This window comes from Vombatus ursinus, unplaced genomic scaffold (genome assembly GCF_900497805.2).
Source record: "Vombatus ursinus unplaced genomic scaffold, bare-nosed wombat genome assembly UNPS02014798.1, whole genome shotgun sequence".
NCBI classification, from domain to species: Eukaryota; Metazoa; Chordata; class Mammalia; order Diprotodontia; family Vombatidae; genus Vombatus; species Vombatus ursinus.
This window is the reverse complement of record NW_020954576.1, coordinates 47,785,659-47,798,843: the sequence shown is the minus strand read 5'-3', so window position 1 is coordinate 47,798,843 and position 13,185 is coordinate 47,785,659. Positions and strand designations below refer to the sequence as shown.

Below are 13,185 nucleotides of genomic sequence, written 5' to 3'. Positions count from 1 at the left end.
GAGAAGAAGGAAGAGAAGAACTTGCAATTGTTAATGGGTTAACATTCCAGAATAATTGAATAACAAAAGTCAGGATCCTATTCCAGGGATCAGTCCCTTCAAGGATTAAAAGGGACTCCACCCTTTAGACCAAAGTGATGAGGACAGGATGTGGACTCCAGAAAGAAAAAGCCCTGGACTTTCCCACAAGGCCAAATCTCTTGCTTGAGTTGTATAGGCTGAGGCTATAATCCCATCAACTGGCCTTTCATTGTGGCTCTGCCCAATCTCTGTTACCCTCAACCTAGCCTGGCCCTCCATTGTCTTACCTCCCTATGGCCCCCCTCCTCCCCACCTCCACTTCCCACCTTTAATGCCAGCTAGGTTCCATTCTCCCTTGGCCACGTGGTCGAGGTCCCGGAGTCCTATCACCTAATAGACTACTTGGCCATTCCCAGATCCCTCTCATGGTCTTTCTGTATATAAGGTCCATCTTGTCTGCATTAAGATCCTCGGATTCTTATAGTTTAGCCATTGCTCAGATTCTTATAATTTAGCCAAAGGCTTAGATTCTCAAAATCTAGCCAATAGCTTATTAATAATGTGCAGATTCCTTAAGAGTCTGCCCAATATGACGGATGTTCTAATAAACTTTGTCTCTGGCTGAAAGAAGGCTTGGGTCGAAATCTTTTGGGCAGGACCCACACGTTGTGATTTTGGGGTCCCAGAACCCCTAAACCTCATCAAAAATACCTATTCAGAATTTTTTTATGAATAATAAACATTTGACTGATATGTCAGCCAATAAACATTCATTAAATGCCTACTATATGCTAGGTTATTATGGCAAGTGATGGGGATACAAAAAAGTTAAAAGACAAGTCTTTACTTTCAAGGAGTTCACAATCTAATGGAGAAAACAACATTTAAACAAGTATGTACAAACAAGCTATGTACAGGATATATTGGAAATAATAAACAGAAGGAACTAGAATGAAAGAGGATCAGAAAAGGCTTCCTTTAGAAGGTGGGAGTTCAGCTGGGTCTTGAAGGAAGCCAAGGAAGTTGGGAGGTAGAGGTGAGAAGGGAGAACATTCCAGGCTAGATACTAGTCAGTGAAAATGCTTGGAGTGAGGAGATAGTGTCTTGTTTGAGGAACAGCAAAGGGGCTGGAATCCCTTTCCCTTTGAATGGAATAGAGAATTTCCTAGGGTGAGTCTGCTTCAAGTATTGGGGAAGGTAAGAGCCTAAATAAGACAAATTACAGTGTCCACACTTAATCTATTCCCTTATGAAAAAGTCTTTTTATCTTTGTCATTCACCTTTCCAAGTAAGGCAAATCCGGAAAAGATTTTAGATCAGAATTAATATTTTTAAAACCTTTTCAGTCTTGCTAAAATAGAGGTTTTCAATATTCTTCCGCACAACAGAAGGCATTCTTGGCTATGTGTAATCATGAAACCATGCTGACTGGGCTCACTACAAATTTATAATACATAATCTCAACGAGGCCCTCATTGAAGCAAGGCAATCCCTGATGAGCTCACTCTCCCATTCTCCAAAGCAGCTCTTCCAAACCTTTTCATCCCTTCTGGAACTGCCCATGCCTCTCTCTCTCCCTACCCTCCCAGCTGAGAACCTAACCTCATATTTCACTGAAAAAAATTTAGGCCATTGAAAGAGAGCTCCTTCAACCCTGTTCCTCATCTCATGTCACTCAGAAGCCTTCTGCCACCATTTCCTCCTTCACTCCTGTCTCACACGAAGAGGCCCCTCTCCTTACCAAGACAAATCCTCTACAGGCACTAATGTTCCCATTCTATTCCATCTTCTCTAGCTGATCCTGTCCTTCATCATTTCCACCCTTTCACTTATATTTGATTTCTCCTTGTCTACTGACTGCTTCCTTGCTGCTTACAAACATGTCCTTGCCTCTCCAATGAACGCTTCTCTTGATCTGTTTATTTCCATTAGCTAACATCTCCTAGAACTTCTCTCTTCTGGCTAAACTCCTTGAGAAAGCTGCAATAGGTGCCTCCACTTAATTTCCTCTCATTCTCTTTAACTCACTACAGTCTGGCTTCAGTCTCATTGTTCAATCAAAACTGCTCTCTCCAAAGTTACTAATGATTTCTTAACAGCCAGATCTGGCCGGTAAGGGCCCTGGAAATCCCCCCCCAGAACTTCCTTGAACTTTCCCACATGGTCAAGTCTCTGGTGTTCGCCTAAGGCATCTACCCATCCCAGTCAAGAAGCCTTTCATTGTCTGCACCTGGCCCTACCCTAGACCTCCACTCCTAGATCCCATCTACACCCCAGTCTCCCTTGGCCAAGTGGTCCAGGTCCCTGGTGTTCCCTGTCCTTCTCTGTTACCTCCCAGTCACCCCAGACTACTTGGCTACTCCTAGATCCCTCCCATGGTCTTTCTATATATAAGATCATCTTGGCCTCCATTAAGGTGCTCAGATTCTTAAAATCTGGCTAAGGTGCTCAGATTCAATCTGGCCAGCTTGCATCAGTGATACAAATGTTCAGATTCCTTAAGAGTCTGGCCAATATGGCGGATTCTTAAAATCTCACCAACCCTTGATCAATGATTTAATAAACCTTGTCTTTGGCCGAAAGAAGGCTAGGATCGAATTCATTTGGGCAGGACCCGTGTGTTGCTATTTTGGGGTCCCAGCACCCTTAAACCTCAACATTTTCAATGGCCTTTTCTCGATTTTCATCCCTCTCTGCAGCCTTAGGTGCCATCGATCACCCTCTTCTCCTTGATACTCTCTTCTCTCTAGGTTTTTGGTCCCTGGCTCTCTCCTGGTTCTCCTACTACCTGCCTGACCATTACCCAGTCTCCTTTGCAGGATCTTTAGCTAGGTCATGGCTCACTAACTGTGGGTGTCCCACAGGGTTATGTTCTGATCCCTCTTCTCTTCTCCCTTTATATTATTTCACTTGGTGATCTCATCAGCTCCCATGGACTCAATTATCATCTTTATGCTGATGAATCTTGAATCTACTGGTCCAGCCCTAACTTCTCTCCTTAAGTCCAGACTTGCATCTCCAACTATTAGATATCTCAAACTGGATGTCCTATAGCCATCTGAAACTCAACATATCTAAAATTGAACTCATCATCTTTCCCCCAAAACCTTATCTTCTTCCTAACTTTCTTGTTCCCATCTAGGATATTAGTATTCTCTCAGTCACCCAAGTATGTCAACATGGGTGACATCCTGAATCCTTCATTCTCTCCTTCTCCATATCTAATCAGTGGCTAAGTCCTGTCATTTCTACCTTACTAACATATCTCCTATATCTGCCTTCTTCTTTTCTCTGATACTGCAACCTCCCTGATACAGTCTGTCATCACCTTAAGCCTGAAATATTGCAGTAGTACCCCACTGGTCTCCCTGCCTCAAGTCTCTCCCACCTCTAATCCATCTTCCACCTAACTGTCAAAGTGATTTTCCTAAAGCACAGACCTGACAAAGTAGTAGAGTATTCCATATGGGGTCTGACCATGGCAGAATACAGTAGAGTACTCTTGATTCTAGACACTGCTTCTCTTAACGCAGCTTAGGATGACAATCACTTTCTTGGCTTCCATAGTAACACCATTGGCTCATATTGAGCTGGTAAAGAATATAAACCATCAAAGCCCCCAGGAACTGTTGTTTAGCCACACATCCCTCCTTCCGTACTTTTGAAATTAATTTTTTTTAACCAAGTGTAGAACTTTGCATTTATTCCTATCTTTAGGGCCAACTCAATAATTATGACAAGAATTTTGGCTACAGCAAACACCTTACTGAATACAAAAGAATGGATTTTAAAGATTTCTATAGCTATGATAACCACTCTCTCTTTATTCTAAACTCTTTCCCCCATCCTTAAGCTCCCAAATACTATTTATTTCCAACTCCCATACATACGGGGGATAATTTGTCCTCCTAATTCACTGATCCAGCCATAAAGCTCTATGATAGGGGCTCCTTCAACTCCAGTTCCTCACTCCACTCAAGATTTCTCAACTTCAGCAGATGTTAGTATAGTGGAAAGGGCAACAAATTTTGTGTCACTCAGCTTTGCCACTATTTGTGTTGCAGGGGGAAGTCAATTCCCTTGTCTGAGCTACAGTTTTTTCACCTATGAAATCAGGGAAATTGTATTATGTGACCTTAACTGTTCTTTCCAGTTAGCTCTAAAGCCTGTAAGCGACTCTTTACCTCTATCACTTTTCAACCAGTTAATGTGCCATTAAGTATCAACTGAACACTTCTGATCTGCTAGGCAGCTTAACAGCAGTACTAGCAGTGTGTAGCAGAACAATACATTGGGAACTGGATATAGTGGTTACTAAAAATTGTTTCCACTTCTATAGTGCTTTGTAATCCCAGCATCAGCTGACTTTTCTGAAGCACTTCATGGTTAACAAAACGCTTTACATCTGCTATCTTATTTAAGTCTCATAACATCCCTATGACATAGGTGGTGCAGATGGTATTATCCACATTTTACAGATGAGGACACAGATGCACAGAGAGGTTAAAGTCACACAAGTAGTAAGCAGCAGAGGCAGCATTTGAACTTGAGTCTTGAGTCTCAAAATCCAGTCCTTTCAAGGATCCCTACAATCTAGTTCCAATATACCTTCTCAATCTTATTTCATGCTACTCCTTTTCATGTATTCCATAATCTAGACTAGATTCTGGTCTAACTCTCTTCTTTGTGTCCTCTGTGCATTCTTTTTTTTTTTTAGCTCGAGGCAATTGGGATTAAGTGACTTGCCCAGGGTCACACAGCTAGTTAAGTGTTATGTGTCTGAGGCAGGGATTTGAATTCAGGTTCTCCTGACTCCAGGGCTGGTGCTCTATCCGCTGTGCCACCTAGCTGCCCTCTGTGCATTCTCAAAAGCTGCTCTCCATACCTAGAACCCATTCCTTCTTTGTCTCCCTCTAACTATTGAAATCCTTCTTTTTCTTCAAATCAAATGAAATACTTGTAAAATGCTTATCATAGTGCCTGACACATAATAAATGCTTGTTCCCTTCCTGCTTTCCCTTCCATCAAGGTCCAGCTTAAATGCTATCCCCCATATCATATATTCCTTGATCTCACTAACTGAAAATGAGCTTTTTCTTCTTTTTTTTCTTATATAATTTTATCTGGATCTCTCCTTTGCTTTTAAATGTTGGTGTCCCAAGGAGAGGTGTGTGTGGCTACTCTCACAAGTTCCAAGGAGTATCTTATATGCAACTGGGCTGCTATCACTATAAGGTTCATGAGCACCTGTCTGGGAGCTTCCCTTTCATAATCTGCTAGTAGATACAATTACCTCAAAGCGAAGGCATTTACTAAGATGGTTTAGTAAGAATCGTAGCTGTACAACATTCTTCTCTAAATATGAGATGCAGTCCTTCAAATATACATAAGCATTCATTGGACAAGACACAAAGACTTGGGTAACAATGGTAGTAAAGTACACATGTAAGAACATGTGTGGTCAAGATAGCTCAGGCCTCTGGTTCTGCAGGGCCCTAATGTCTTTTCTCTTCTTGTGGGAATCTTCATATTATTCTTCCTGGGTACTTTGTTTTTGTTGGGCAGGTCACTCAGCTATGTTCCTTTGCACAAGTCAGTTCTCATCTGCTAGGGATATTCTACCTTGTACCCATGGCCAATTATCCAACTATTTTCTCTGTTGTCAGGGGTCATGCTCCTTGAAACTGCTTCCTTCTTGAGTCACTGTGACTTTGGTTTTGTGTCTGAGAGGACAGTACATTTCTCTGTACACTCAACTGTGTCTTGGACTGTCTTGAACCAATAAACTCTTGAACTTCTGGATGGGGCGTTTCCTGATGGGTGATCATACTCCCCTTCCTATCCCACTGGAAAGGTTCCATCTTTCAAGAGTTGCCTAGGGGTATGGTCATTTGCAGGTCAATGGCCAGGTTTGTTTGTTTTTTTTCTTCTAATTTAGTCAAGTTGGCACTTCATAAAAGGGTTATAGGTTGTGAATATTTATAATTAAACATTTTGCTATTGGCTTCTTACTTTCTGGTATTACATTCTGGTCAAACCTCCAGACTACTTCAGAAATGGGATAACTGAGGCCCTTGTGACCTGTTTTAAATCACGGTGTATCAGGGGCATAAAAAAGATCCAGAATTCTTATACTTGATTCTGGTCTAGTGCTTTACTTCCTTCTGCTCAGAATCAAAGAATCATAAATTATAAGTTGAAAGAGACTTGAGAGGCTGTCTAGCCCAAACTGGTTTTCTGAGGCACAGAAACAACTTGCCCAAAGCCACGAAGAAAGTAGTAAATGGCAGAGATGGTATATAAACCCAGGTTTTCTCACTCCAAGTTCAGTGTTCTTTACACTACACTACCCTGTCCTACCTCCCCAGGCAATTGCTTAATAATTACATTCAAGTTTCATATGCAGTCATGGTGGCTAGCTGACGTGTATCTCTGCTCAGATCAAGGGTTGGGTATGAAACTGCCCCAAATGTGCTTGTGTTGGCAGGATCTTTTAGTCCTTTGCTGAGTCCTAGAGAAGGGGGCAGAGCAAAGCTTAATTTGGTGTTGCACAAAGTCAAGCCCTGTTAACTTACAGCCCTCTCCAGCCTCTACTCCTCTGTCCTCTTTAGGGATCAGAGAAGGAGGAGAAATTAATTAATTTCAATCAGGTTTGGCTTTCTAAGTATTCTGAAAAGCCATCACATGAATTTAAGAAGTGAAGAGATTCCCTTTAAATGGGGATAATACTAAAAGATCAATTGGTGTAATGAAAAGAACCTTGGTCTACCATTAGTTTAATGGGGGGGTGGGGGTGGATTCAGCCAGAACTACATCTATCATCAGGAGAATAATTCTTTTCTTTTGAGACGCTGGACTAAAATTTTATAGTCCTTGATCCATACCCATGACTCTAACTTGTTGGTCATATATTCTTGAGAACTGGCATCCTTTTTTAAAATTTAATTTTTAATCAATTGGGGAATGGGTAAACAAGTTGTGGTTGTGGTATATGATTGTGATGGAATACTACTGTGCTTGATTGATTTTAGAAAAACATGGAAAGATTTACATGAAACAGTGCAGTATGAAATGAATGGAACCAAAAGAACATTGTATATTGTGACAGCAGTATTGTTCTATGACATAAAAGTTGGAGAGACATAATTTCTGGGTAATATTCTAATGAAAGGTGGGAGATGTAACTTTGATTATGTCATTTAGTTCTAAATTGTGCAGCCTGGGGCAATCTAATCAAAGAATTTATCCAAACAAGATAGAGGAGAAAGTTAATTCAATCTCATTATCAGCAATGTCCTTGAACTGACTGAGATTGAGCCTTGAAATGAGGGCTTTAAAAAAAGGGGAAATTCTGGATCTTCCCAAATCATTGGTTATTAATTATCATTTCTCTCGGTTTGAGGAGCAATTATGAATGACTAGATTATTCTGACTATTATAAATACTCAAATCAACTACAAAAGACCTATGAAGATGCTATTCACCTCCAGAGAAAGAACTGATAAACAGAAGTATGCATAGTTGTGTGTGTGTGTGTGTGTATACATATCTGTGACAAATGGTGGCTTCTAGGAAGGGAAGTAGGGAGGGAAACAATTTGGAACTTAAAATGTAACAAAAAAATAAAATTAAAAAATAAATTTAATTTTTATTTTTAGTTCCACATTCTCACCCTCCCTCAACCTCCTCTCCCACCAATTAAAGCAAGAAATATTATAGTTAACATGATGGGGATGGGATCTGAATCCCTAAAAGGAAAAGACCATGTGTTTGGGATCTGGACCCCAAAAAGAAAATACTTGGACTTTTCCCAAATCTCTGGCATTTGCCTGAGACTGTAATCCATTCAACTGGCCTTTCATTGTTGCTATGTCCAATCTCCCAATTCTGTTCTGTTACCTCCTAATTGCCCCTGGCCACTTCCCACCCTTAATCTTATCTAGACTCTATTTTCCCAGATCCTCCTTAGACCCCTCCTCCAGCCACCCCAGATTACTTGGCTACTCCTGGATCCCTCCCACAGTCTTTCTGTATGTAAGATCCATTTTGACTCCATTAAGATGTATCTAGTCTTAAAATCTAGTCAATGGCTGAGATTCTTAAAGTCTAGCCAAAGCTCAGATTCTTATAATCTAGCCAACAGCTCACAAAATGTTCAGATTGCTTAAGAGTCTGGCCAGCATGGTGGATCTTTAGTAAACATTGTCTTTGGCTGAAAGAAGGCTTGGGTCGAATTCATTCGAACAGGACCCATGATTTTGGGGTCCTAGCACCCCTAAACCTCTAAACCTCAACAATTATACATATATAATCATATAACATCACATTCATATACTATAACTCATTTACCATTCTCCAATTGATGGGCATCCCCTCAGTTTCCAATTCTTTGCCACCACAAAAGAACTGTTACAAATATTTTTGTACATAAAGGTCCTTTTTCTTTTTTCTCTATCCCTGGAGTATAGACCTAGTAGTGGTATTGCTGGGTCAAAGGGTGTGCGAATTAGTATACTTTATAATGTGACTTTTTATAGATAAGTATTTTCTTAATTTCATAAAATTCACTGACCATCATACAATATTTATTTTCTGATAAGTCCAACAGCATGTGTTTCAACACCAATGAAGATTTAAAGTTTCTGGTACAATTTTCCAAGTCCCCACCACTTCGATTTTCAGACCTTGCCTAGGAAGCATAAGTAGCTAGTGCCCATTCTACTTACTTTAACACCTAGCTCCCTCATTGTTTTTGTTGGTTCATTCTTGAGACTGAGGATAATAGAAAAATCCAAAGTCCAAATCAATCAGGTCCCTCCTCTTCCCCTATCTAGTTTCCCTTCTCAGTGTAATCCATAAACTGAAAGGCTGGATTATTGTCATTACAAAATGATTTCATTTTATTAAGCTTTGTCAGGGAAGACTTCAAAAGGCAGGCCCATGATCTTAGACCCTCACCCTTTGTTATCAGTTCATCCCTCAACCCCAACCCAGACTATCTACCAAGTTCTCACAAAGTCTGGTTGCACAGAATTAAAAGGTGTATCTGGCAGATGGGCTATTTGACAGGGAGGCTGCCCAGACAAGTATGGAGCATTCCATCTTCCAAGGAAGTAGTTTCTGCAGAGAAGCAATCACTTAATTAAATGGCCCCTCTCAAAAAATCTTAAATCTCAAAGTTGGAAGGGACCTCAAAGGCCACCTCATTCAACCCATATTTTAGCAAAGATCACTTCTACCACATATTCCGCAAATGGCCATCCAGCCATCATAGGAATGATCCTTCTGCCTACGCTTTTCTCATATCCTATCCACTGCACCCTCACACCCCACTCACCTGAGGAGGAAGAGCTAACCTTATTTTTCCTACTTTATTCTTAATTTGGCATCCAAATTAAACAGCCCAGGACCCACTAGACTACCTGGTAAACCAAAAATTGCCAGTTGTCCATGCCAAGCAAGTGTCTTTCATTAACATTAGCAATGTGTCACACCACATCTCTGTGTGTATGCATACATATATACACACATATATGTATAAGTACATACACACACAAAATAGTGATATTATATAGATCACTACACGGATAGATAGATAGATGGGTACATAGATGGATAGATACATAGAGCAATGGATAGAGTGCCAGGCCTGGAGTCAAGAAGACTCATCTTCTTGAGTTCAAATTTGGCCTCAGACCCTTACTAGCTGTGTGATCCTGGGTAAGTCACTTATCCCCTATTTGCCTGTTTCCTTATTTGTAAAATGAGTTGGAGAAGGAAATGGCAAACCACTCCAATATCTTTGTCAAGAAAACTCCAAATAGGGTCACAAAGAGTCAGACACAACTGAAAAAGGACTGACCAATATCAACAACATAGTGGACCACAGATCCAGAGCTGATTCTTGGAGACCAGTTAGTCCTACTCTCATTTTACAGATGAGGAAACTGAGGTCAGGGAGGTTAAGTAACTTACGCAATGTCATATAACCAGTAAGTGTCAGAGGTGGTATTTGAACAGGTCTTTTGGCTCCTGAATCAGTGTACTTACCACTATACCAAGCTGCCTAACCTAAAGTAAAAAACACACTAGTCTTTGTGTTGAGACTTGAAATCAAATTCAAGCTCCGATATTAGCTGTGACCCTATCCAAATTACTTTGGTTCTCTGAGACCTAGTTTCCTCATTATAAAATAAGAATAGTAATATCCGTACTATTTGCCTCCCAGGATTGTTGAAAGTAATCTACTTGATACACCTTTAAAGCATTATAGAAATGTATGCTATTTCTGTGCCCAGCTCAGCTATTCCTGGTTAATGATTTTTTGAAACATTTTTTGAAATTTTCCTGCCACAGTCTGGTTTAATCTTTTTGGGAGAGCCTGGAGAACTTTGCTTTCCTTGGTTAATAAAAAATACAGAATTCCAGAATTCTAACTGAATTCTATAGCAGATACAATCCTAGGGTTGTCCTTTCTCTCTCTGCAAATCTTGCACTAGAGTAGAAGGATGCTGAGATTCATTACAGACTTAGTTCTACCCAAGGGCATTCATTTTTTTTCAACTTCAATGCCTTTTTTAGAATTAAGTTGAATGGTTCTAGGACCACACATCTCCTTATGATTCCAGAGCTAAGGAACTCTGTGAAGGCAAAATGAAGGACAAAACTAGAAGCAATGGGTGGAAGTTGACAAAAGACAAATTTAGGCTTCAAATAAAACTTCCTAACAATTAGAGCTATGCAAAGATGGAATGGGCTGCTTGGGAGGTAGCAGATTCCTTCCAGATTAAGATCTTTCTGTAACGACTAGAGAGCCACTGGCTGGTTATGTTGGTAGAATTGTTTTTTGTTGAAATATGCATTGAACTAGGTGGTCTTTGAGGTCTCATCCAACTTTGAGATTTGAGATTTTGAGAGCATGGTTAGGGGCCCAGATAGTAACTTCCCTATGGAACAGGGTGACTGGGATTTTCTAAGTATTGTATGCTTCTCCCTGCCAAATATGCTCCTTATTAGCTAGTTTCTAGTGGTTACAGCAGTCTGAGACCCTTTCCAAGAGAAGAGGATGTGGTGATTGTGTAAGGCAAACACTACTTCCTCTTCCCCACTGACATCATTCCTTTCTTACCCCAACTAGCTTCAGAACTTTTATTTACCTAGGAGAGTCATGCCATGCCATGCCATACTATGGGAGTCTGACATCTTCGGAAAGAAAGAAGGGGCTGTGGACAAGGGGCATCCCAGATTCCTGCCCAGTTCCTTAATAACAAAAGGTGATATTTAAGATGATACCTGGGGGAAGGGGGGTAGTGACAGGAGACAGAATGGCCAGGCACTGGGGGGAGGAGTGTGGAGCTAAAGCTGAGAGAGCAATATGGACGTTGCAGTCCAGTAGGGAAGAGCTAGTCAAAAAGGAACCAGAAATCCTTTGGCTGGGGCGTCTTATTTCACTGATACAAGGAGATGCCTGGGCATCAGAAGAAACTAGAGTTTAGTGAGTGGCATTGTAAAAAGAGTCCCAAGATGAGAAGGGGGTTCAAGTTTGGTTTTATGTGGCCCTGAGCAAATTACCTACCCTTTTTGTACAAAATAGGGATAAATGATAACCAGATATTTGGGCCAATTTCCATACACAGTTGGTAGGGAAAAAAAATCAAATAACAATTCTGAGTCTTTTGGGGGAGGGAGGAAGCAATCTGGGTTAGCGACTTGCCTGTGATCACAAAGCTAGTAAGAGTCTGAGGCCAGATTTGAACTGAGGTCCAATTTTGAGTCTTTAAAAAAAAATACACAAATGTAGATTATTAATGACACAAAGCAAGACAAGGACTAGCCACACAGCAATGAAAATGAACAATCTCTGCCCTTAAGAAGATTATAATTGGTAGAGAGTGTGAGATAGGTATACAAATATGTACAAGCTAGAAAATGACTAGGAGACTAGAAGTCAAAGTGGGTAGAGACATACAAGGATGAAAGGGTTGCTTCTGTCTTGTGGAGATCAAAGAATTATTAACTTTTCAAGGTTTTTGGATCTTTTCCTTGCCACTACCACACTGTTTGTATAATAATTATTTGTGCATAGGTTATATCCATTTTCTCTCCCCCCCATTCCTTTCTCCTCCCTTCCCTACAGCAGACTGGGAGATCCTTGAGGACATAGAATGGATCAGTTATTCATTTTAATACCTCTAAAGTTTAATAAAGTGCTTTTGCACAAAGCAAGTGATTAATGCTTGTAAATTCTATTCTTAATACTAACACTACTACTACTTTCAGAGAAGAGGGGCAAATAGGATGCCCAGAGGGTGGAGGGTGGGGGATAAGGAAGATTTCCAGGGAGTTGGTGAGAAACAGCTGGAGACCCAAGGGAAGTAGATTGGGGCCAGAGAAGGGGGCTGGGATCTGTCTACAGGTAGCAGGGCCAAGAAATCTCGAGTCATAAAACTGGGGGCACCCCTGGTCTTGGCAGATGAGGGGAGGTCACCTTTCAACGCTTCTTTCATTGCCGTTAGTTCTGCTTCGCTGAACTGGGCAGGGATCCTGGATGCTCCTGGGCGCCCCCAGCGTTGCAGCTCTTCCGGACCTGGGAAAGTGGCGGCCCGGAGCAGCAGCACTGCCACTAGGGCTAGCACTGTCCCCATCACCCCCATCGCCAGCGCCCGGACGCCCACAGACAGGCCCTCCTTAACAGCCGCACCCCGATGGTCCATCCCCACGCTGTTTCAGCACCCAACTGCTTGCTGAAGTCTGGACTCCAGCGTCCAGACGCTGAAGTCTACCCGTCTCGAACTACCCTGGCTCCGTCCCTTCTACTGACTCTGACCAATGGCAGAGAGGGAGGAGTATCGGGGCAGCCAATTACGACACCTCCGACATGACCCCAGGTTTGAAAGGCTTTCGGGAATTGTAATGTTCCTCCCCAGGGAAGGACAGATGTAGTATAGAGGTGAAGGGTATAGTGTGTGCAAGCTTGAGTTTCCGCTTGTGCTAACCTGCTACTGGGCTTCTATTCCACTTCGAGACATTAAACAGAGATAAGGAATCGTCCTCGGTGTCTTTCTCTCTCTCTCTTTTTTTAAATAAATTTCAGGGTTCATATACTTGTGTCTCAGGCAATGTGATACCTTGCCTTAGAGTTTTTTTTTCTTTTTTTAATATAAT

At 41.4% G+C, this 13,185-nt stretch overlaps 1 protein-coding gene across 1 annotated transcript in view; it reads right to left on the bottom strand.

The window, feature by feature from the left end:
- Positions 1-12,809, bottom strand: part of PM20D1 (peptidase M20 domain containing 1) — a 49,428-nt gene extending 36,619 nt beyond the window's left edge. The window contains exon 1 of the mRNA XM_027871332.1: positions 12,509-12,809. Coding sequence (XP_027727133.1) covers positions 12,509-12,734 — 226 coding nt within the window. The 5' untranslated portion in view covers positions 12,735-12,809. The remainder of the gene's footprint in view (positions 1-12,508) is intronic.
- Between the last annotated feature and the right edge of the window lie 376 nt (positions 12,810-13,185).